The sequence below is a fragment of the Lithobates pipiens genome, unplaced genomic scaffold (genome assembly GCF_037356315.1).
Source record: "Lithobates pipiens isolate NorthernLeopardFrog02 unplaced genomic scaffold, aLitPip1_a1.2 Scaffold_16, whole genome shotgun sequence".
Lineage (NCBI taxonomy): Eukaryota > Metazoa > Chordata > Amphibia > Anura > Ranidae > Lithobates > Lithobates pipiens.
In genome coordinates, this window is record NW_027507748.1 from 480,581,430 (window position 1) to 480,604,967 (window position 23,538).

Consider the following 23,538-nt stretch of genomic DNA (forward strand, 5'->3'; position numbering starts at 1 on the left):
TGGAGGCTTAACAGCCACCTCCTACATTCTGAGAGCTCCCGCGCGGTCCTTGCGAAGAGTCTCACGGAATTTTTCCAATTGAACACTGGGTCGGTCCCGGATTTTTCCACCCTGTGGGAGGCCCATAAGGCCGTCTTCAGAGGCGCTTGTATTGCAGAAAGCTCTAGATTGAAGAGGGATAGGTCCGCACTTATCCGATCACTAACCTCTGCTCTTCTCACGGCTGAACGGAAGCTCCTGGCCGCCCCCACGGTGGAAAGACTCCGGAGGGTCACTCTCCTTAGGGAACAGATTAAAACAGCACAACTCAACCGGGCAGCCAAATCGCTGCTTTGGATGAGGCAGAAATTCTACGAATTTTCCAATAAACCTCATACAATGCTAGTCAACAAATTGCGCCCACGTGCATTCAATTCTTTCCCTGAGTTTCTTTCACGACCTGACGGATCTAGGACCTATTGCCCTCGTGAAATTTCAAACATTTTCGGAAAATTTTACCATAAACTCTACAACTGTCTTTCCCCGGAAAACCATTTCCACTTTACACAAGAGAAATTTAGAGCCTTCTTCTCCAATCTTAAACTCCCCAAACTTTCGTCGAGCGATCTGGAGACCCTTAATATGGCGGTATCGGCGGAGGAGCTTTCTGATGTAGTGCGGGATCTTCCATCGCATAAGTCACCTGGTCCCGATGGACTCCCCTATTTCTACTATAAAACCTATCTAGACATTTTGGGACCTCACATGCTCACTCTATTCGATACCTTACTACAGGGGACCCATCCCCATCCACATTTCTCACACTCCTTCATCTCAGTGATCCCCAAACCGGGTAAGGATCCCTCCATCCCAGATAATTATAGGCCCATAGCCCTTCTGAATTCTGACTACAAAATATTTACTAAAATTCTTGCCTCCCGGCTATCGGTTCTTGCCCCCAAACTTATCCACAGGGATCAGGTGGGGTTTGTGCCTGGCAGACATGCAGGTGACAACACCCGCCGCACGATCAACCTGGTCGATCTTTTGGATAGGACCAACACACCAGCACTCCTACTTAGCTTAGACGCCCAAAAGGCCTTTGATAGGCTCAGCTGGCCTTATATGTTCGCCGCGCTCAAGGTTTATGGGTTTCGGGGCCCTTTTTTGAGGGCATTGGAGGCTTTGTACTCAACGGTCACTGCTCAGGTTCAGATGTCGTCCTTTCTGTCGCCTCGCTTCCCCCTGTTGAATGGTACTCGGCAGGGGTGTCCTCTATCTCCGCTAATATTTATTTTATGTCTGGAACCCCTGGCCGAGGCTGTACGCTCTCATCCAGATATTCGCGGGGTGGTGATGCGACAGGGAGAGTACAAATTATCACTTTTTGCTGACGACGTACTGCTAACGATTACCAACCCCCAGATATCCCTCCCCTCTTTGCACAAGATACTAACATCCTTTGGGGGTATTTCTGGGTACAAGGTTAACACCTCTAAGACTGAGGCCCTCCCGATACACATCCCTGCCACACAACTTTCTAGACTAAAAGAATCTTACCCCTACAGATGGTGCAGTGATTCACTCAAGTACCTGGGGGTTTTCCTGACCCCTTCTTATTCCCACCTGTTCCGTGCAAACTTTCCTGCCCTGTTTCAGGATATAAATAATTCACTACTGACCTGGTCTAAATACCCTCTATCCCTGCTAGGCAGGGTCAACGTCCTTAAAATGTCAGTCTTGCCCAGACTGCTCTATCACTTTGAGACACTGCCAGTTGCCGTTCCGTCCCCTCAGCTTAAACTTCTCAGACGACGTTTCCTTAAATTTATTTGGGCTGATAGGTCTCATCGCTTTGCCAGCTCTGTGGTGTTTGCGCCCGCGGGTCGGGGGGGGTTGGGTGCTCCGGATATTGTGAAATATTATCAAGCTACCCATTTACGAATTATTGCTACCTGGTCCTCTCTTAATGCCACGAGTCGGTGGGCTTCTATTGAAAAGGGGGTCCTGTATCCGGTTCACCCATGCTCCTTGATCTGGGGCGCACCATCCCCACTACCCTCCACCCTCAGACGTCAATGTACTGCCCCAATGTCATTTACCTTGGACTTGTGGCAAAAGTGTAACAAAAAGTACTCCCTCTCTTCGGCTTGCCCCCCCCTCACGAATGTCTTATTTAATCCTAATATCCCTGATGGATTGTCCATGGGTAGGATTTCCCCGTGGCTAGATCCCCCTCTTTTCCAACTTAGAAACCTGGTACACCCTGTATCCCGTAGACTTCACGCCTTTGAGACCTTGCGAGAAAAATATGACATTCCCAAACATTCGTTTTACTTCTACCTACAGGTGAGACACTTCTTTAACTCTAAATCCCCGACCTTAACCCTTAACACCCCCACAGCTTTTGAGCATCTCTGCGCTCAAGGTCCACATCAACTTAATTTAATTTCCTCTATTCACCGCATCCTCCATGAGTCGACCCCTCTAACTGAATTTACACATCTGTATATGAGTAGATGGTCTCAGCTGTTGGACAAGCCTATCTCCCTGCAGACGTGGGATAGGATTTGGTCCTCTACTTTCAAATCCTCTAGGTGTGTTACGCAAAGGGAAACAGCAATAAAAATCCTTATGTTTTGGTATAAGACCCCCGATGTCATCCACAAATACGATCTCTCAGTCTCGTCATCTTGTTGGCGATGTGGCCTTGACATTGGGTCATTATTCCATATCTTCTGGACATGCCCTTTGATACGGCCTTTCTGGATAGCGGTGGGGTCTTTGGTGGTGGAGGTGACGGGGGTATCCCTCCCGATTGATCCCCTATATTGCTTGCTGGGTCTCCCTATACCAGGTATACCTAAAAACACCAATCGACTGGTTTCCTACATTTTGCTTGCTGCTAAGAGGCTTGTCCCATTGTGTTGGTTGTCCAATGCAACTCCCCCCTGGCCTAGGTTACTCCAACTGGTGTCTGAAACTCGGAGAATGGAGTATTTGACAGCCTCGGTGCACGATTTGGTTCCCCAGTTCGAAAAAGTGTGGGAACCCTGGGATCGATCAGCATATGGGGCCCCCCCTGCCGGTACGTCCATCTGACTGCAGCTACCGATCGGGGCCCTTTGTTGATGGCTTCCGTCCCCCCCCCCCCCCTTCCCTACCCTGTCTTGGCCCCCTCCCCTCCCGGGGACATACTATGTTGACCATGTGAATATCCGTTTTTTTACCTCTTTTTGGCCTCCGGCCTTTTGATGCTCAGAATAGTTTGTTCGCTTTTCATCGACTGTTTGTTATTTATGGTACGAGATATGGATACGCAGTTCACCCTTGTGCCTGCGTTTGTGGACATTTTTCTCTGTTTGTTGTAACGTATGCCTTACATCTTGATCTATATCTTTCTATATTTTCTGATTTTTCTAATGCTTTAGTGTATTGTTTTTGTTTTTGCTTTAAAAATTAATAAAAAATTACAATTATAAAAAAAAAAAAAAGAAAGGGGAAAAGAAAAAAGGCCTCCTCATAGAGTAAATTAAATCCAGTAAAAAAATAAGTTTATTAAAAAATATATAAAATTAGAAATACATGCATGTACAAGCCCACAGTGAAGAGGGGTACAAAAAAGACAAACAACAACAAAGCTGTCATCTGGATGCATGGAAAATATCGCCAGCAGGCTAAGTACCCTTTCTAGTACGCTGTATTACCTGCATGAGGAGCTTTGGAAGGGTGTCGCTATGATGGTATCTTCAGTGTTCCATTTTACATTTACTGGAAGTTGGGCACTCCTGTCAATTTGGATCACTCCTTACTGAAGAGGAACTAGTTGTTGCTTAACGGGACGATGATTTTCCTACGTGTCATAGGACTATTGTTTGTTTTGTGTTTTTCACATTATTTGTTTGATCTACGTGGTACAGTTCACGTGGATCTCTTTACTATTCATCCACATATATTGTGGGGATCTTCACACATTGTTCACGTGGTTTTCTGTATTGTTTATCTATACATATTGCATTTGTGTTATTTTTATTATGCTTGGCTTATGCTATGCCACTGTGCAAAAATGTTTTCACCTTTTTCACAAGTAGGTGATTTTTACACTTTTAGCGCCGCATTTTTTGTTTTATGTTAATAGATATGTCATCTGAAAATTGCATAAATACTTTCTGAAGGAGGCCATAATGAATGCAATGAGAGGCAAATCTCACATAGATTTTGATGGTGCATAAGGGTCTTTGCTTCCTAATCTGTCTAGTAGAACCCTCATCCAAAGGTGACCCCCATGCCCCCTGCTTGAAACCTTACACATGAAAAATGTAGTATACCATTGGGGATTCCCCTTTTTACATGATGGCTACAAAAAATGGAAAGTCTACTGTTTTAGGAAACAAAGATGATCTTCCTAACTTTTTGAAAACCATGGCCCTTCTGACAATGGACTTTCCTGATTGGAAAATTCAGAGCAACAATCCACTACCATAATGTTGCTCTAAATTCCACAACCACAAAGGTGTTGGGCATTTTCAGGCTGTGCAGACAGAACTGCACAGATCACCTTGACACCAGAAATGCACCTCCCTCTGTCTCTTGACTTTACATTTTGTCTGGCTTCTTGTGAATTCCTGTAGGCGCAGATGCACACAAATTGACACAAAGGGGTTTGAATGGCTATTAAAGGTAACCATCCTTACCTGTGATCTGTTTGCTTGTAAGTAGTATGTGTGTATAAAAGGTCAATGAGTTTCTGGACTCCTGACAGACCCTTGCATCTTTCATCCAGTGCTGCACTGACATTTCTGGAGTCTGAGTAATATTTCTTAGTTTGACTAAGAAATATAAACAATTAAAATTTGAATCAATAGGTGGCTATAGACATCTCAATTACATAGATATGGCAAAAAAAAAACAGAAGACCAAAACTCTAGCGAGGTCCAGGGGCTTGATAGGGTTACCACGGCAAGTCACATGGATCACATCCGATGTGTTTCAGGAAACTCCTTAAGGGGTGTGTAAAGCAATTTTGTTTCTATATGTTGCCAAAACAAATTCAAGTACATGTCACAGCCACAGAGTGATTTTGTAAAAACCAGACAGCCATGTCCCAACAATGATCTGGTGCATCCAGAGGCCTCCAGATGAAAACAGCAGTGAGCAATCCGTGAGACCAGCATAGAGTGAAGCACAGCCACAAGGGGCACACAGGTACTGGAGAAGGCGTCTTATAACACTCAGGAAATACTCCTGCTTTGATCAAGAATTCGATGGAACATTGCAAATTAGCCCCCTAGGAGAGGGAGCACACAACATAGATGTAGTCAGGCAAGTGGGAGATAGGCCATCTCCTTCTCCACCCTATGATGAATTTACGGCGGTGGATCGCTGATGTTTTGGGGATGTGTGAGCTAAGAAAGGCACAAGAAATTTGGTCAAAATTGATGGCAAGATGAATGCAGTATGTTATCAAAAAATACTGGAGGAACATTTGCATTCATCAGCCAGGAAGCTGTGCATGGGACATACTTGGACATTCCAACATGACAATGATCCAAAACACAAGGCCAAGTTGACCTGTCATTGGCTACAGCAGAATAAAGTGGAGGTTCTGGAATGGCCATCTCAGTCTCCTGACCTCAATATCATTGATCCACTTTTGGGAGAGCTCAAACGTGCAGTTAATGCAAGACAGCCCAAGAATTTACAGGAACAGGTGGCTTTTTGCCAGGAGGAATGGACAGCTTTACCATCTGAGAAAATGGAGCCCCATCCACAAATACCACAAAAGACTTCAAGCTGTCATTGATGTTAAAGGGGGCAATACACGGTATTAAGAACTGGGGTATGTAAAATTTTGATCAGGGTTTTGGATAGTTTCTGTTGTCATTCTGATTTAAAAAGAGTAAACACAGTTGATTCATAATAAATGGCTTCGGCCAAACACTAACCATGAGTGAAAGGAAAGTTTGTGTTATCATTCAAGAAATCATAAATTCTGCCAGGGTATGTGAACTTATGAGCACAACTGTATGTTGTCTCATTTACAGTTCACTTCTGTGTTATGCCCAGGGAGGCAAGAGCGTGTATGGCCCCTTATTCTTAGTAAATCCCCCCCCCCCCCCCTAAATAGGTTAGTCCTCTGGGAAGAGGATCAATCTGCTTTTTTTTTTTTTGCAATCCAGGTAGTGACCTTTGGGGAGGGGACTGGCGCTTTCTTCCCAATGCAACCTTCCTAATTAGTATGTGTACTGTTTGTGTTGATTATTTATTGGTTTAATGTTCGGTTTCTTCTTGCTGTGGGACCTATTGATGCTAGTTACAGAATGCCATGTGTTGCTTATATTTTACTTACTTTAGGAATTGTTTATTGCATGGATGCAATGATGCTTGAATGACTAAATTTACACCTTAACCTCCAGGCTGAAAATATTGTCTTAAAATGTAAAGGGGCTCTGCTCCCCTCAAAAGCAGGGATAGTTGTGGCAGGCAATGTGCCAGCTGACTCTGGATATTGTCCTATTCCAGTGGTTGACCAATGCTACCACCGTTCTTTTCCCAGCCCCCAAGCCAGGGGAGTCACCAATGCTGTACACAAAACATGTATATTCTCCCTTGGGTCAATTTTGTGTGTTCTGGAAGACCAGTTCATCTGTCTTAAGAGTTTGATACATGGCCGTAATACACAATGGCCAATCTCTTTGCCCGAACTTGCAGAGTGTTAATTTCCTTTCCTTCACCCTGAAGAAATTGACAGAAATCCACGAGGGCTTGGTGTTATTGGGGGAGGGGTCTTTTTAATCTAACACTAGACCCCCAACATAGATCTATGCTCAGGGAAAACCCCCCTTTTGTTTTGAACCTTAAAACATGTTAGGAAGCTTCTCCATGGGACACAACAGTGTTGTCCGTTCTCTGTTGCTATTCGCTTTAGTCCTGGAACCCTTCCTCCGGAAGGTAAGAGATAATAAAGACATTACAGGTATTCGTATAGGTTCGTATAGGTTCCACTGAGCACGAACACTTTATGATGTCTTTTTTTTTATATCTCCCAACCATATACTTCTCTTTTGATGCTAATGGATGAACTGCATGTGTTCAGTCAGCTATCTAATTTAATTATAACAAACCTGAATGGTAACTAATACATGTCCAAGAGAACCTGTCTACTTCTTTATATCAATCGCACTAATTTTTGTGGCGGATAAACTCTCGCATAACTAGGGACCCAAATATCACTAGGTTTCTGACTCTTAATTGATCCTAATTATGGTAGACTTTTGGACAGCGTGACTGGGGACAAGCAATCTTGGCAAGACTATCCCCTGATGTAGTTTGAGTAAATGTGCCCAAAATTAATACCCTCCCACGTATAATTTATTTATTATACGCAGTCTCCATCACCCTTTAAGAAACCATGAATCAGACTGAGACAGAAGTACAGTTAAATCACAGTTGTTTAATAATAATAATAAAAAAAGATAAACCGTAAACATAGTCAAAACATAGCCAGAGTTCAGGAACCGAAATGTATAGTCAGACAAGCCAAAACATCAGGGAGCCAAAAGGAATGTCAGCCAAGCAAGTCTTTAACAGGAGCACAGATGTGACCAAGGCGAAGACAGAGATCATCTGAACTGGACAGCTTAAGTAGGCAGGACCAACGAGCAGGATCATCAACAGGTGAGTCACCGTGGAGAGATAGGAGCTGGCAATTAGCCGACAACTGAGAAGGAAGGGCTGGGCCCAGCCCTGACAGTACCCCCTCCTCAATGACCCCTCCCCCTTGGAGGACCACCAGGCTTGCAGGGAAAATGTCTACGGAAATCGGAGGAGGAATGTGCATCTGAGGAATGGATCCAAGAGCGTTCCTCCGGACTGTACCCTTTCCAGTGCACCAGGTGCTGGATGCGCCCACGGAACCTATGGGAGTCAACGTACTGTACTTCATACTCCTCATGGTTCTCAACCTGAACCGGATGAGGACCGGCACTGAGGCTGTAGAGCGGTTGCACACCAAAGGTTTTAATAAGGAGACATGAAATACATTTGATATACGAATTATTAGAAGGAAGGTCTAATGCGTAAGCCACTGGGTCAATCCTGTGAAGAATTTGGAAAGGCCCAATAAACCGAGGTGCGAACTTCAGAGAGGGAACACAAAATCAGAGGTTGCAAGATGACAGCCAGACCCTGTCTCCAACCTGGTAGGAAGGTGCAGGCAGGTGTCTGCGGTTAGCATGAAGTCTGTACCTATCACTAGCATGTCGCAAAGACTCCTGGACTTGTGTCCAAGTGGAATAAAGACCACAGAGATGCTCCTCCTAACACAGGAATACTCTGCAGAACAAAAGAGTCAGGCAACATGGAAGGTTGGAAACCATAGTTTGCCATAAAAGGGGACAATTGGGAATGAAGAATTCAATGGAAATATTGTGAGTAAACTCTGCAGACGGTAAGAGGTCTGACCAGTTGTTAAGATGGTCAGAAATATAGCAATGTAGGAATTGCTCCAAGGACTAATTGGATCGTTCTGCGGCCCCATTAGACTGCAGGTGATACGCAGTGGAGAAAGCAAGCTAAATTCCCAACTGTACACAAAAGGCTCATCAGAACCGGGACACAAACGGACTACCATGTCCAAGATGATCACCTTGGGTAGCCCATGTAAGCGAAAGATCTCCCAAACAAAAATGGAAGCCAGTTCCTTAGCAGTGGGCAACTTCTTAAGTGAAATTTAATGAGACATTTTTGAGAACTGGTCAACCACCATAAGGATAACTGTGTTGCCCTGGGAGTTGGGTAACACCACAATGAAACCCATAAACAGGTGGGTCCAGGGCCTCTCTCAATTGGGTATGGGTTGTAGGAAACCCACTGGAAGGTGTTGTGAAGTTTTAGTCTGAGCACACATGGAACAGGCAGATACGAAGGCAGTTACGTAGACTAGGCCACTAGAATTGTTGGGTATTGGCCCAAAAGAGTTGATTCTTCCCAGTGTGGCCAGCAGCCTTGGGAAAATGGTAAGTCTGGAGCATGGCAGTACGGAGACTCTCTGGGACAAAGCAGCGGTCACAAGGTTTCTCAGGAGGAGCATGGACCCAAGCAGCAAGAATTTTGTCGCCCAATGGAGACGTGAGACTGGTGCGAACCTTAACTAGAATACGATCAGGAGGAATCACAGGAAACAGAATCGACTACATCTTGGAAGTGGAGGAAAATTGTGACAAAGCGTCAGCCCTTATATTCTTAGCACTGGGTAAGAATGAGACAATGTAATTGAAACTTCACAAGAAAAGAGCCAGTCGCACCCTTCTGGGAGAGAGGTGTTTAGCCTCAGACAAGCATGTGAGATTCTTATGATCAGTAAGAATGAGAACCGGCACAGTGGTACCTTTGATGAGATGTCTCCATTCTTTCAGGTCTAAAATGATCGCTAACAGCTCTCTGTCACCAATTTCGTAATTGCACGCCACAGATGACAGTTTCTTGGACAAGTAGTCACAAAGATGCATAGCACTCTCAGAGGTAGGATGTTGAGACAGAAGGACCCCAGTCTCAGAAGCATCATCCTCAAGGATAAGAGTTATATTTCTCAGTTCATGTACTCTGTTTGATGAACATGAGACACTTGGCAGCAGAAGCGGAGCATGCGGGAACATAAAATACCAAGACAAGGTAACAGGTTTTTGCATCTCCCATAGGGGGTTTGACTAGGCCAAGGCTCTCTCAGAAAACAAAGATATCACAAAACCTGCTTTGCTTCTGTACCTGGGAAACGTCTGGGTCAGCATCTCAAAGTATATCTCAACCTGGTTGAGAAACCCTCTGCATTAGACTGGTTCACCCCCAAATCACTGGTGAAGTGGAGCGGAAACAGACATACCTCTTTATAGAGGTAATACTCAAGTGCGGGTGTCTGCACAGAGACTGGAGCAGTAGCAGGGACAGCCTGCAATACAGGTTGTACCTGAACAGCCACAGTGGGAGATTCCAGGTGAGCTGTGCAACTCAGGAGCGTTTATAATGCCATGGCAAACTGATCCATGCAGTGATCCTGCTCATCCAATCTGGAAAAAAATATTAACAGCAATTGAATTGACTGCATCTTCTGAATTCATGGCATTCGCCTACTGTCAGAAACCATGATTCGGACTGAAACAGAAGTACAGTTAAATCACACTTGTTTAATAATAATAAAAAAAGGTAACCAGAGTAAACGTAGTCAAAACATAGCCAAAGTTCAGGAACTGGAACGGATAGTCAGACAAGCCAAAACATCAGGGAACCAGAAATGACAGCCAAGCAAGTCTTTAACAGGAGCACAGGAGAGCGTCTCTAGAGATGGGACCAAGGCGAATGCAGAGATCATATGGACTGGCCGGCTTAAGTAGGCAGGACCAACGAGCAGGATCACCAACAGATGAGTCACTGTGGAGAGATAGGTGCTGGCAATTAGTCGACAGCTGAGCTACCAGCTCAGAGAAGGAAGGGCTGGGCCCAGCCCTGACGCACCCTCTCACAGGTTTTCTTCAGATGCTTGAACAGAGCCTTATTTACATTTGTGTGGCATGGGAAACACCCAAGATTTGCTTACAGTTTATTACATAGACATAAATCTGATAGTGTATTGGGCCCAATTTATGTGGCTCTCTACCCCAAGCCATGGCCTTAGCGGTGATATTGATTTGGCTCCACTGTTCCTCAGACAAGGATGGGTCTCCTTGTGAAAGACTGGACATTGATGACCCTTTCTTACCGGGAAAGGATATACACCTTTTCTGAACTTAGGGGATGGATAGCGACATCTCCTGTGCCAAATTTGCCCCTTGTGGGCAGCTCCTATCCCTGAAAACATTGCGACTCTCTGATGGGACTTTCTCAATTAATACATGGAGGTACCAGCAATTCCGTGACTTTGTGAGTAAATGATTGTCCAAAATACGGGTGACCATATCCTGTTCCCTGTTTGAATTCATGTGCAAAGCGAATCTGGAGTCTAGACACCCCTCTCATGCACAAGCTTATTCTGGGGACGCATCCCTGTACTTTAATAAAGAACTTGAGGTGGCATTCCCCCCAGCCACCAGCATCATGATTTCAAAGTCTTTAATCCACTCTGATAATAACAGACAAAAGAGATATACTTGTATATACTATTAGAGGTTGAATCTGGTAAATATCATAAGACTCGGAGATCAAATTTTTTATTTAAAGAAAAAAATTGTGTTTTGTGTATTTTCAGACAGAACTGTAATCTATTATATATGACAGACTACCTTGTCATAGGCAGGTGACCTACCTGCTACCCAGTGGCGGCCCGCCCATAGGGGGCGCCCGGGCGCCGCCCCCCCTCCCCCAGGTGTAAAAAAAAAAAGTTAAAAAAAAAAAAAAAAAAACGGGCCCTTTAAGACATTTAAAAAAAAAAAGTCATTTAACAATTTGATATAGTGTACTGTGGCGCCGGTCACAGTGCACTATGAGAAGCGCCACGTCAATGCAATCACAAGAGTGCATCCATGGCGCTTCATTTGCAGGTTAAAAACCCGCCTTGCGGCGCACTGCAGAACGCCGACTGGCTTCCGCCCGTAAAATCACTGTGATTCTACGGGCGGGAGCATTGTCATTCTTAGACAGGCACGTCACTTCCGGCTTTCGGCTGCTTTACGAAACCCGGACGTGACGTCGGCAGCTCCGTTCCTCAGCCCAAGCGGAGCTGCAAGACAGGCAGGAGGTGAGTCAAGTCACCGCATAAAGACCTTAGTTTCTACTTTGTTAAATGTTCATGCATTTAGCTGAATGAATGGAAAAAAAGCTTTCACACTTCAGCCAGAAAGGTTTCCCCAGGCCAGGCGACTTTTGCCGTGGCCAATCAGAGAATGAGCTCTGAAAGGGAAACTCCTCGCCAAATTTCTGAAAAAAATTTGGCGTGGGTTCCCCCTCCGAGAGCATACCAGGCCCTTAGGTCTGGTATGGATTCCAAGGGGAACCCCCTATGCCGAAAAAACGGCGTGGGGGTCCCCCCCAGATCCACACCAGACCCTTATCCGAGCACGCTACCCGGCCGGCCAGGAAGGGGGGTGGGGACGAGCGGGCGCCCCCCCCCCCTCCTGAGCCGTACCAGGCCGCGTGCCCTCAACATGGGGGGGTGCCTTGGGGGAGGGGGGGCGTGCGGCCCCCCCACCCCAAAGCACCTTGTCCCCATGTTGATGAGGACAAGGGCCTCTTCCCGACAACCCTGGCCGTTGGTTGTCGGGGTCTGCGGGCGGGGGGCTTATCGGAATCCGGGAGCCCCCTTTAATAAGGGGGCCCCCGGATACCGGCCCCCCACCCTATGTGAATGAGTATGGGGTACAATGTACCCCTACCCATTCACCTGTGAAAAAAAGTACAAAAAAAAAACACAACACAGGGTTAAAATATTTTATTGCACAGCTCCGGGGGTCTTCCGTCTTCGGGGGTCTTCTCGCCGGACTCCTCCGCTATCTTCTTGTAGCTCTTTTGCTAGCGGAGGAGTCCGGCTTTCTTCCTCCCCGCCGGCCTCTTCTTCCGACTTCGGGGGTCTTGTCCCCCTCTTCGGTTCTTCTGCCGGGCCACCGCGCCTTCTTGTAGCTCTTTTACAGGCGGTGGCCCGGTCTTCTGTCGCCGCTGCCGCCGCCTTCCGTTCTTCTTCTTCTTGTTCTTCTTCTTCTTCTTCTCCTCCTCCAGGAGATGTTGACTCGACGAGCTCTCCGGCCGCAATGCCAGAGCCGCACTGTGCTGCCACTTATATAGTGACAATGGGCGGTGTCACATGGGTTGATGTCACATGGGTTGGTCACATGGGTTGATGTCACATGGCGACAGTCCATGTGACATCAACCCATGTGACATCAACCCATGTGACACCGCCCCATTGTCCCTATATAAGTAGCAGCGCGTCCCTGGCATTCCGGCCAGGGAGATCGTCGAGGCAACATCTCCTGGAGAAGGAGAGGAAGAAGAAGAAGAACGGGCGGCGGCGGCGGCAGCAGAAGACCGGGCCACCGCCTCTAAAAGAGCTATAAGAAGGCGCGGTGGCCCGGCAGAAGAACCGAAGAGGGGGACAAGACCCCCGAAGTCGGGAGAAGAGGCCGGCGGCGAGGAAGAAAGCCGGACTCCTCCGCTAGCAAAAGAGCTACAAGAAGATAGCGGAGGAGTCCGGCGAGAAGACCCCCGAAGACGGAAGACCCCCGGAGCTGTGCAATAAAATATTTTAACCCTGTGTTGTTTTTTTTTTGTACTTTTTTTTCACAGGTGAATGGGTAGGGGTACATTGTACCCCATACTCATTCACATAGGGTGGGGGGCCGGTATCCGAGGCCCCCTTATTAAAGGGGGCTCCCGGATTCCGATAAGCCCCCTGCCCGCAGACCCCGACAACTAACGGCCAGGGTTGTCGGGAAGAGGCCCTTGTCCTCATCAACATGGGGACAAGGTGCTTTGGGGTGGGGGGGCCGCACGCCCCCCCTCCCCCAAGGCACCCCCCCATGTTGAGGGCACGCGGCCTGGTACGGCTCAGGAGGGGGGGCGCCCGCTCGTCCCCACCCCCTTTCCTGGCCGGCCGGGTAGCGTGCTCGGATAAGGGTCTGGTGTGGATCTGGGGGGGACCCCCACGCCGTTTTTTCGGCGTAGGGGGTTCCCCTTGGAATCCATACCAGACCTAAGGGCCTGGTATGCTCTCGGAGGGGGAACCCACGTCAATTTTTTTTTCCGATTACATAAGGGGCGTGTTTTATGAGAAGTGGGAGGGGCCAAAATGGTGGGCGGGGTCATGATGGGCGGGGTCTGGCGCCCCCCCATCTAAAAACTTCACCAGCCGCCACTGCTGCTACCTGCGCCTGTGTAACTTATGCTGGCCATACAAAATGATGTCTCTTAAATTTTTGACCACTTCAATACCAGGCACTTATACACCTTCCTGCCCAGACGAATTTTGAGCTTTCAGCGCTGTCGCACTTTGAATGACAATTGCGCAGTCATGCTACACTGTACCCAAACTTAATTTTTATCATTTTGTTCCCATAAATAGAGATTTATTTTGGTGGTATTTGATCACCTCTGGGATTTTTATTTTCTGCTAAACAAATAAAAAAAGACCGAAAATTTTGAAAAAAAAATGTTTTTTTTTTGTTTCAGTCACAAAACTTTGTAAATAAGTGTTTTCTCCACTGATGGGCACCGATGTGGCACTGATGGGTGGCATGGATAGGTGGCACGGATGGGCATGGATTGGTGGTACAGATGAGCATGGCTAGGAGGCACGGATGAGCATGGATAGGCACTGATAGGCGGCACGGATGGGCACTGATAGGCGGCACAGATGGGCATGGATAGGAGGCACCGATGAGCATGGATAATATGTTGCAGTCCTGATAAAAATCGCTCATCGCTGCCATTACTAGTAAAAAAAAATAATAAAAATGCCATAAAACTATCCCCTATTTTGTACACGCTATAACTTTTGCGTAAACCAATCAAACGCTTATTGCAGGGTTTTTTTACCAAACGTTTGTAGAAGAATACGTATAAAACATTTTTTATATATTCTTTTGGGATATTTATTATAGCAAAAAGTAAAAAATAATGTTTTTTTCAAAATTGTTGCTATTTTTTTGTTTATAGCGCAAAAAATAAAAACTGCAGAGGTGATCAAATATCACCAAAAGAAATCTCTATTTGTGAGGAAAAAAGGACGTAATTTTGTTTATTCTTTATTAAATATTTGAAATGTTTTAACATAAAATATGAGTAGAGAGAGAGCTTAAAGATGGATCGCCACAGTTGCGACCACTGGCTGTTCGTCTTTGCTTTATTTTGTTTGGGAGCCACATCACACGACCGCCCAATTGTCAGTTAAAGCAACGCAGTGGCGGATTGCAAAAAGTGCTCTGTCAAATGGTTAAAGAATTTATTAAAAAAATAAATAAAAATACAGCAACTTTAAGGATCCCTGAAAATTTTCAGTACTGACATGCACTATGCAGTAGAAATGGAGCTATGAATATTCTGGTCCTTAACAGCTTCCATATACACAATGCAAGATACTAAAGAAGTATAAGCATCTAAATACTTTCTGCTTTGGGGGAATAAGCAATACAAAGAAAAATGTAAATTGGGGGGATTTAAAAGCTGGTACTCTAAGGGGCTTCAATATATTGAACAGTTGTACTCACATAATGTTTTACGCTCCTTTCAGGATCTGCAGGTATACTTTCAATTGCCTTCTAGTAACTTCTTTAAATATTTACAATTACGGCACGAGCTCCAATCTCAGTTTAAAGGGGAAAAGATGGTGATAAAACCCAGGCCACTTATAACATCATTAGCGGGGGGATGGAAAAAAAGGGCTTGATCTCATCTCTATATGGTCAACTTATGAGACCATATCAAGATAATGATGTTAGCCCAGGTAGAACAGGGTGGGAGACAGACATAGGGGACATTTCGGACAATAATTGGCAAATAATACTGAGAAGGGTACCCCTGGTTTCATTATCACCGGCTCAATGTCTGACACAATTATTTATAATATACAGGGTATATAGAACACTGGTTAAATTATTTAAGTGGGGTAGGCGCGATTCCCCAGAATGCCCTCAATGTCAAAAGTCTCCAGCTGACTTATTACACATGATGTGGAAATGTCCAAAATTGGCGAGAGGTGATGAATACAATTAATGTTACATTTAGTACAAATATTGATAAGATCCCGAAGACATGTCTACTGGGATACCTTGATGAGGATTTATTTTTTTTCCCAGGGAGGCTATGACACCAGTTACCAGATTATTGTTTATAGCATGAAAGCTAATTGCTCTAAAATGGATATCTCCAAGGGCAAACAAATTTACTGTAATAAGGGGGTACCCAGTAACCTGACTAAATTATGGAAACCATGGATATCGGAACAACGGTTAGCCCCATTGTCACTAGCACCGGGGGATTCTGTATTAAGTGGTTAACCAAAGTTTGGGATAGTAAATACAGTGCTAGATGGAAAATGGGGTAGAGGGCTACACCAGAGGGCAGAAAAGAATAGTAATAAAATAGGTTGTCAGCAGAAGTAATCTTTTCTATTTACAGAATGAGATATATAATTCATTATAGAGGAGACACAGTATGGATTTGTCGTCTGATGTGTGGGGATTTTTTTCTTTCCCATTTTGTGTGTGTATGTTTGAGTGTATATGTTTTTATTATTTGTGTCTAAAGGCTGGGTATGAAATATATATGATAGAGGTAAGGAAAAAAGAAAAACTTCAAAATATGTCTTGGATTGACCATTTAAAAGATATACTTTTTGAAAGATATACTTTCAAAGAGATACTAAGGAAAGTATGTATTAGCTGTATAATGAAAGAAAGTTATAAAATATGTGCTGACGATGTAATTTAAATTGGTCTGTAATATTGAAATATGTTTAATAAAGAAATAATAATTAAAAAAAAAAGGTATAATTTTTACATGTTATGCTTGTTTTTTAAAAGTGGGGATTCTTAGTTCTATATTGCAAAACATGTTCAGTCTGACCAGCTGCATCAAAGTGATTGTTTTCTGTCCAGTTCTTACTCTATCGTGCAGTTTGCCAACCTCTTATTTGCTAAGATAGTATACTCTTGAGAGTGTGGACATATCTTACCAACATGGGGCAAACAGACGGCTAGAGAAGAAATGAGCTCTAGACCAACGTCCAGCAGTACACGTCCACAATGGGAAAAAATACAGTTTAGAAGGTAGACAGCACCAGCAGACAAGCCATTATCTATGCACATAGCCAGGTGTGTCCCCAAAGAAATCAGCAAAATAATCAATATTGAATACACGGAGGGGTTACAGCACAGTAATCGCAACTTATAGCTTTATCGAAAAAATAAAACTTCAAGCGTTTCTGTCCTTTTTAATTTACTGACCTGCACAATGCCACAGAAACAGTTTTACTATGAATCTTCTTTTACATTTTTTAGCGGCATCTTTTGAACATTTGTTACTTTTTTTTCAGGAAATGGATGGTGATGCCTTTGAGAAAAAGTATAATACACTCGGGTTGGACATACTTCGGACTCAAAAGTTATATTGTCATGAAGTTCTCAAATTATTGCCTGGACAAATGGCTGTGATCAGTAATGGACGGGTAAGATTGTTAAATAGGTTAGGTGTAATACTATCTAGTTATAATGTGACTTTTTATTTTTTCATTTAACTATAAATATCACTTACCAGTTCTGTGAGGCCAAGAGTGGTAACCCCTTTCTTTTCTCCAGACCCCAAACGTAGTTCCATTAAGGCTGCCTATATATCACTAAACATACTATTAACACATTTATTATGTGCTTTGTATATACAGTGGTCATTACTGGCAGGCTTTTTAGTGTACTTTGGAAAGTTTCTGGATTTCCTCAGCCCCTGCGTTCTTCTGTTTTTGGTGAGCTTATGGTCTTCTACAATTCAAATTTCAATTTTAGTCAGCAAAGAGACAACATGTGCTCTGCTCTAACCCTGATCACACCCAAAGTTTGTCTCGGTGCACTAAATAGTTAATAGCTTAAAAAGACAACAATATCATAATCAAACCAGCTGATAAGGGGAGAGGAATTGGCATATTAAACACGACTGATTACATTTGTGAAGCTCATTGTTTGCAATCAGATTTCGCCACCTAACAGAAATTGAGAAAAGACCCTCTAGAGGAGTTCACTGGAGAATTAAAGAGCTTGTCTTGTATTTAATGCCTACTAAGCTCAATCTGGATGGATGCCATCATGTTGCTAGATCTAACCCACTAACTCGGTAGACTCAAACATTAAAAATCTTTATTGGCTACACAAGTGCATCAAGTAAAACAAACTAATGTGAATGACTGCTGTGGCCTTAGTCATAGCATAAAGATTTTCAACGTTTGAGTCTACTGAGTTGTCCGCTTATATCTATCAAAGTTAGAAGTACTGAGGGACTACACATCCCTGCCACGAGCACGGGTTTCAGCCTTGGACAGCATCACCAGCAGTAGAGCTTAGGTATTTTATCCAGTGATTCAATGCACTTGTGACATGGTGGGTCAGTTCTATCCCATTTATACATTTCCCCCTCTCAAACTTCTACCTTGTCTGCATTGAAGGATAGAGCAGAAAGGCATCCAGGTGAGTCTCACTGCACATAATCAGCCCAGGGGGCCCACATGGGTCAGACTCCTAACAGACCCTCTATTGGTTCTATTTTATCGCCTGGACCTTCTTTCTCAGAGACCCAGTTTTTATCATTCCTCATGGTTGCTGGCTAGAACAGATTGGCTATTGTACCCCAGATCCTGAAGAACAGGGTACTTTTCAGATTTAATGGACCCCACCCTGCTGAAGGTCAGCTCTTTTTCGGCATGTAGGGATGAGCTCAGGTGTGTCTGGATACTAGTTCATACCCATCTGAGCTAACCCACTAGAAAGCTGTCACTGCATGACTCCAATCTTAAGCCGTTGAAGCATTCACTGCCTCACAGCTGCACATGTAAAAGTTGCTTATGCCTGGCAGTGTGCAGTGGCAGCTTCCTGGCAGGATAACTTTAATGGGTTTGGACTAAGATCCAAACACTTCTGAGCTCATTCCTACCTGCAGGGTTTATCACCACACCTGGAAAGCATACATTGCTTGGTGTTACAAGTCAGGCTTAGATAAATCCTGGGTCCGAGGACCATTAAGGGTCAGGTTTTCGCTTAACAATACTTTTTCAGAGACCGCTAGCTTCCCATTCCTTAGTCAGAGCTTTTGTCCAAGGTGTGGCTTACTATGTACCATCTACAGTTTCTTTAAGTTTGTCTGACAGCAACATTGTTTTCTCTATCCTTTAAAAAGTCAACTTTTTAACCACCTTCAGACCGGACCATTTTGCTGGTAAATGACCAGAGGTCTTTTTACAATTTGGCACTGCGCTGCTTTAACTGGTAATTGCGTGGTCATGCAATGTTGTACCCAAACAAAATTTGCGTCCTTTTCTTCCCACAAATAGAGCTTTCTTTTGATGGTATTTGATTGCCTCTGCGATTTTTATTTTTTGCGATATAAACGTAAAAAGACCGCAAATTTTGAAAAAAAATGATATTTTCTACTTTTTGTTATTAGAAAAATCCAATAAACTCAATTTTAGTCATACATTTAGGCCAAAATGTATTCAGCCACATGTCTTTGGTAAAAAAAAAAGTCAATAATTGTATATTTATTGGTTTGCGCAAAAGTTGTCACATCTACAAACTAAGGTACGTTTTCTGGAATTTACGCAGCTTTTAGTTTACGACTGCCTATCTCATTTCTTGAGGTGCTAAAATGGCAGGGCAGTACAAAACCCCCCCAAATGACCCCATTTTGGAAAGTAGACACCCTAAGGAAATTGATAAGTGGCATGTTGAGCCCATTGAATATTTTATTTTTTTGCCTCAAGCGATTGAATAATGACAAAAAAAAATTTAATTTTTTTTTTACACAAAGTTGTCACTAAATGATATATTGCTCACACATGCTATGGGCATATGTGAAATGACACCCCAAAATAAATTCTGCTGCTTCTCCTGAGTACGGGGATACCACATATGTGGGACTGTTTGGGAGCCTAGCCGCGTACGGGGCCCCGAAAACCAAGCACCGCCTTCAGGCTTTCTAAGGGCGTTACAGTTTTGAAGGCCATAAAATGCCAAGATGGCACAAACCCCCCCCAAATGACCCCATTTTGGAAAGTAGAAAATAACTAACCAACCAGCGTCACCTGTAACAGTTATATGGTGATCACTGGTGAAAGGGTTAACTAGGGGACAATCAGGGGGCTTTATGCGGTAGTATATGGGGGTCCCTGGCGCTATAAAAAGCTGCGGCGAACCTAAATACCTACCTGCCTAACTAGCGTCACCTGTGACACTAATACAGTGATCAGAAAAACGATCGCTTATTAGGCTGGGTTCACACTGGAGCGATGCGGGAACGCCACGAATCCGCAGCGGGTTCCCGCATCACATGCCTCCCGGCGGCAGTTCACACTACCCTATGCGAACTGCTGGGAGTGTCAGTGAAATGTTAATGACACCCCCAGATCAGTTCGCATATCGCAGTGCGATCTGCAAACTCGGATCGCATGGTGTGAACACCCATGCGATCCGATTCTGCTGCGGACCAAAAAAAGGGTCCCGTGCGAGTTTGCGGCGGGTGCGGCGGGTGCGACACGAATTCAGCCATACTATCTGTATGGCTGAACTCGAATCGCACAGAGATCGGATGTGATTTGCACTGCAGTGCGGTGCGAATCACATCTGTTCTCATAAACCGCTGCAATGTGAACCCAGCCTTAGTGACACTGGCGACGGGGGGTGATCACGGGGTTAAACCTTTATTGGGGGGGTTAGGGGGGTACCTTAGAACTAAAGGGGGCTAACCCTAACTGCCCTAACAGTTATTACAGTCACAAATGACACCAATGCGAAAAAAAAAAAGCAATTGGTGTCACTGTGACTGGGGGGGCAGGGGTAATTGGGGGGTGATCGGGGGGGTAAATGGGGGGTGTGAGTGTGCCTGGCATGTTCTACTGTATGTGTGGTGTGTTGGTGCAACTCAAAAATACCGACACGGAGGAGAGAATACATCACTTCCTCTCCTGTGTTTACATTACAGGAGAGGAAATGATGTCACGGGACATTTTCATTCGTCGGGAGCGATCGCGAGGGGGTGGCCATGAATGAATGGCCGTCCCCTCGTCCGGGATCGCTCCCGAACGAATACCGACCGCCGCAGGCACCGGGCGGGGGCCCGATCGGGCCCCCGACCGGCGGGCAGGCAAGGACGTACATGTAAGCCCTTATGCCTGCCCGTGCCATTCTGTCGACGTACATCGTCGTGCAGCGGTCGGGAAGTGGTTAAACCTACAGTGCCTTGCGAAAGCCACATTTCAGGCTTCAAACATAAAGATATAAAATTTACATTTTTTGTGAAGAATCACCAACAAGTGGGACACAATTGTGAAGTGGAACGAAATCTATTGGATAATTTAAACTTTTTTAGCAAATAAAAAACTGAAAAGTGGTGCGTGCAAAATTATTCGGCCCCTTTAGTTTCAGTGCAGCAAACTCACTCCAGAAGTTCAGCGAGGATCTCTGAATGATCCAATGTTGTCCTAAATGACTGATGGTGATAAATAGAATCCACCTGTGTGTAATCAAGTCTCTGTATAAATGCACCTGCTCTGTGATAGTCTCAGGGTTCTGTTGAAAGCACAGAGAGCATCATGAAGACCAAGGAACACACCAGGCAGGTCCGTAATACTGTTGTGGAGAAGTTTAAAGCCGGATATGGATACAAAAAGATTTCCCAAGCTTTAAACATCCCAAGGAGCACTGTGCAAGCGATCATTTTGAAATGGAAGGAGTATCAGACCACTGCAAATCTACCAAGACCTGGCCGTCCCTCTAAACTTTCAGCTCAGACAAGGCGAAGACTGATCAGAGATGCAGCCAAGAGGCCCATGATCACTCTGATTGAACTGCAGAGAACTACAGCTGAGGTGGGAGAGTCTGTCCATAGGACAACAATCAGTCGTACACTGCACAAATCTGGCCTTTATGGAAGAGTGGCAAGAAGAAAGCCATTTCTCAAAGATATCCATAAAAAGTCTCATCTAAAGTTTGCCACAAGCCACCTGGGAGACACACCAAACATGTGGAAGAAGGTGCTCTGGTCAGATGAAACCAAAATCGAACTTTTTGCCCACAATGCAAAACAATATATTTGGCGTAAAAGCAACACAGTTCATCACCCTCAACACACCATCCCCACTGTCAAACATGGTGGTGGCAGCATCATGGTTTGGGCCTGCTTTTCTTCAGCAGGGACAGGGAAGATGGTTAAAATTGAGGGGAAGATGGATGCAGCCAAATACAGGACCATTCTGGATGAAAACCTGTTGGAGTCTGCAAAAGACCTGAAACTGGGACAGAGATTTATCTTCCAACAAGACAATGGTCCCAAACATACAGCAAAATCTACAAAGGAATGGTTCACAAATAAACGTATCCAGGTGTTAGAATGGTCAAGTCAAAGTCCAGACCTGAATCCAATCGAGAATCTGTGGAAAGACTTGCAGCTGTAATCGCAGCAAAGGGTGGCTCTACAAAGTATTAACGCAAGGGGGCCGAATAATTTTGCATGCCCCACTTTTAATTTTTTTATTAGTTAAAAAAGTTTCAAAAATCCAATAGATTTCGTTCCACTTCACAATCGTGTCCCACTTGTTGGTGATTCTTCACAAAAAATTAAAATTGTATATCTTTATGTTTGAAGCCTGAAATGTGGCTAAAGGTTGAAAAGTTCAAGAGGGCCGAATACTTTCGCAAGGCACTGTATTCGCATAGGGTAGGGTCCCGGTATCTGGGGGGCCCCTTATTAAAGGGGGCTCCCAGATTCCGATAAACCCCCCCACCCGCAGGCGACCGGCCAGGCTGCATGCTCTGACAGGGATTTGGTATGGATTGTGGGGGACCCCCATGCCTTTTTTTGATGTAGGGGTTCCCCTTAAAATCCCTACCAGACCTAAGGGCCTAAGGGTATGCCCCTGAAGGCATGCAGGTCTTATTAGAGAGGCAACATTGTCGCTTATTTCTCGTGCTCACAGCTATAGGAAAATGCAACATTTTACTATTGCAGCCAGTGCGAGAACCAGCACGATGGGATCATGCTGGTTTGAGAAGCCTGTCGCCGAGAACCAGCGCAAGGGGATCACTCTGGAACATAGGGTCGGAGGCTACCCAGTGACATCATCGGGTAACCTCTAACTCTATGTTTACCTGTCAGATGGCTGTGTCCCTGGACAGGAACCAAGCTTTTTTTCTTTCTTTTTTTTTTCTTTGATTCTGCGTTTATTTTTTTTATTTTTTTTAAATAAAGGACTTGACAAAAACTGTTTTTATTAACCCTTTGAGCACTTTTTGGGGAATGGGTAGTGGTAAAGGGGGGTTCCAGATTCCAATAAGCTCCCCCACCCGCAGACCTCAACAACCACCAGGCAAGGGCGGTGGGGAAGAGGCTCTTGTCCACATCAACATATGGGGACCAGGTGCTTTGGGGGACACCCCCAATTTAAGAGCATGTGGCCTGGTATGGTTCGGGGGGGTGCTCGCTCACATCCCTCCCCCCTCTTTACTGATCTGCTGGGGCTGCAGGCTTGAATAAGGGTATGAATTTTGGGGGGAGCCCCCCATGCTGTTTTTTTTTTTCCATACATTTTTAATTTTCTTCTGTTTATACTCAGTAGTCAGTGGTGAAACCCACTGACAGCTGATGAGGGGTCAGCTTGCTGGCCCGCTCCTTAACAATCAGTTGTTCTTCACACAGAATGTGGATCACAATTCAGTCAATTTGAATTCTAATCGTTCCAAAAATTGTGAATTCATTAGAAAACAAATAAATGAAACAAAACTAAATGAATTTCAACAAAATGTGTTCAAATATTTAGATACACCTTAATCCCCAAATAACCAAAAATTTGTCTGAATTTGGATTCAAACCAAAACTAATTGCACA

General features: G+C 44.7%; 1 protein-coding gene across 3 annotated transcripts in view; it reads left to right on the top strand.

Annotated features, from left to right (window-relative positions):
• Positions 1–23,538, top strand: part of UGGT2 (UDP-glucose glycoprotein glucosyltransferase 2) — a 672,069-nt gene that overhangs the window by 379,240 nt on the left and 269,291 nt on the right. For all 3 annotated transcript variants that reach the window (XM_077483028.1, XM_077483030.1, XM_077483029.1), the window contains exon 22: positions 16,994–17,125. In XM_077483028.1, the coding sequence (XP_077339154.1) occupies positions 16,994–17,125 (132 nt within the window). The remainder of the gene's footprint in view (positions 1–16,993; positions 17,126–23,538) is intronic.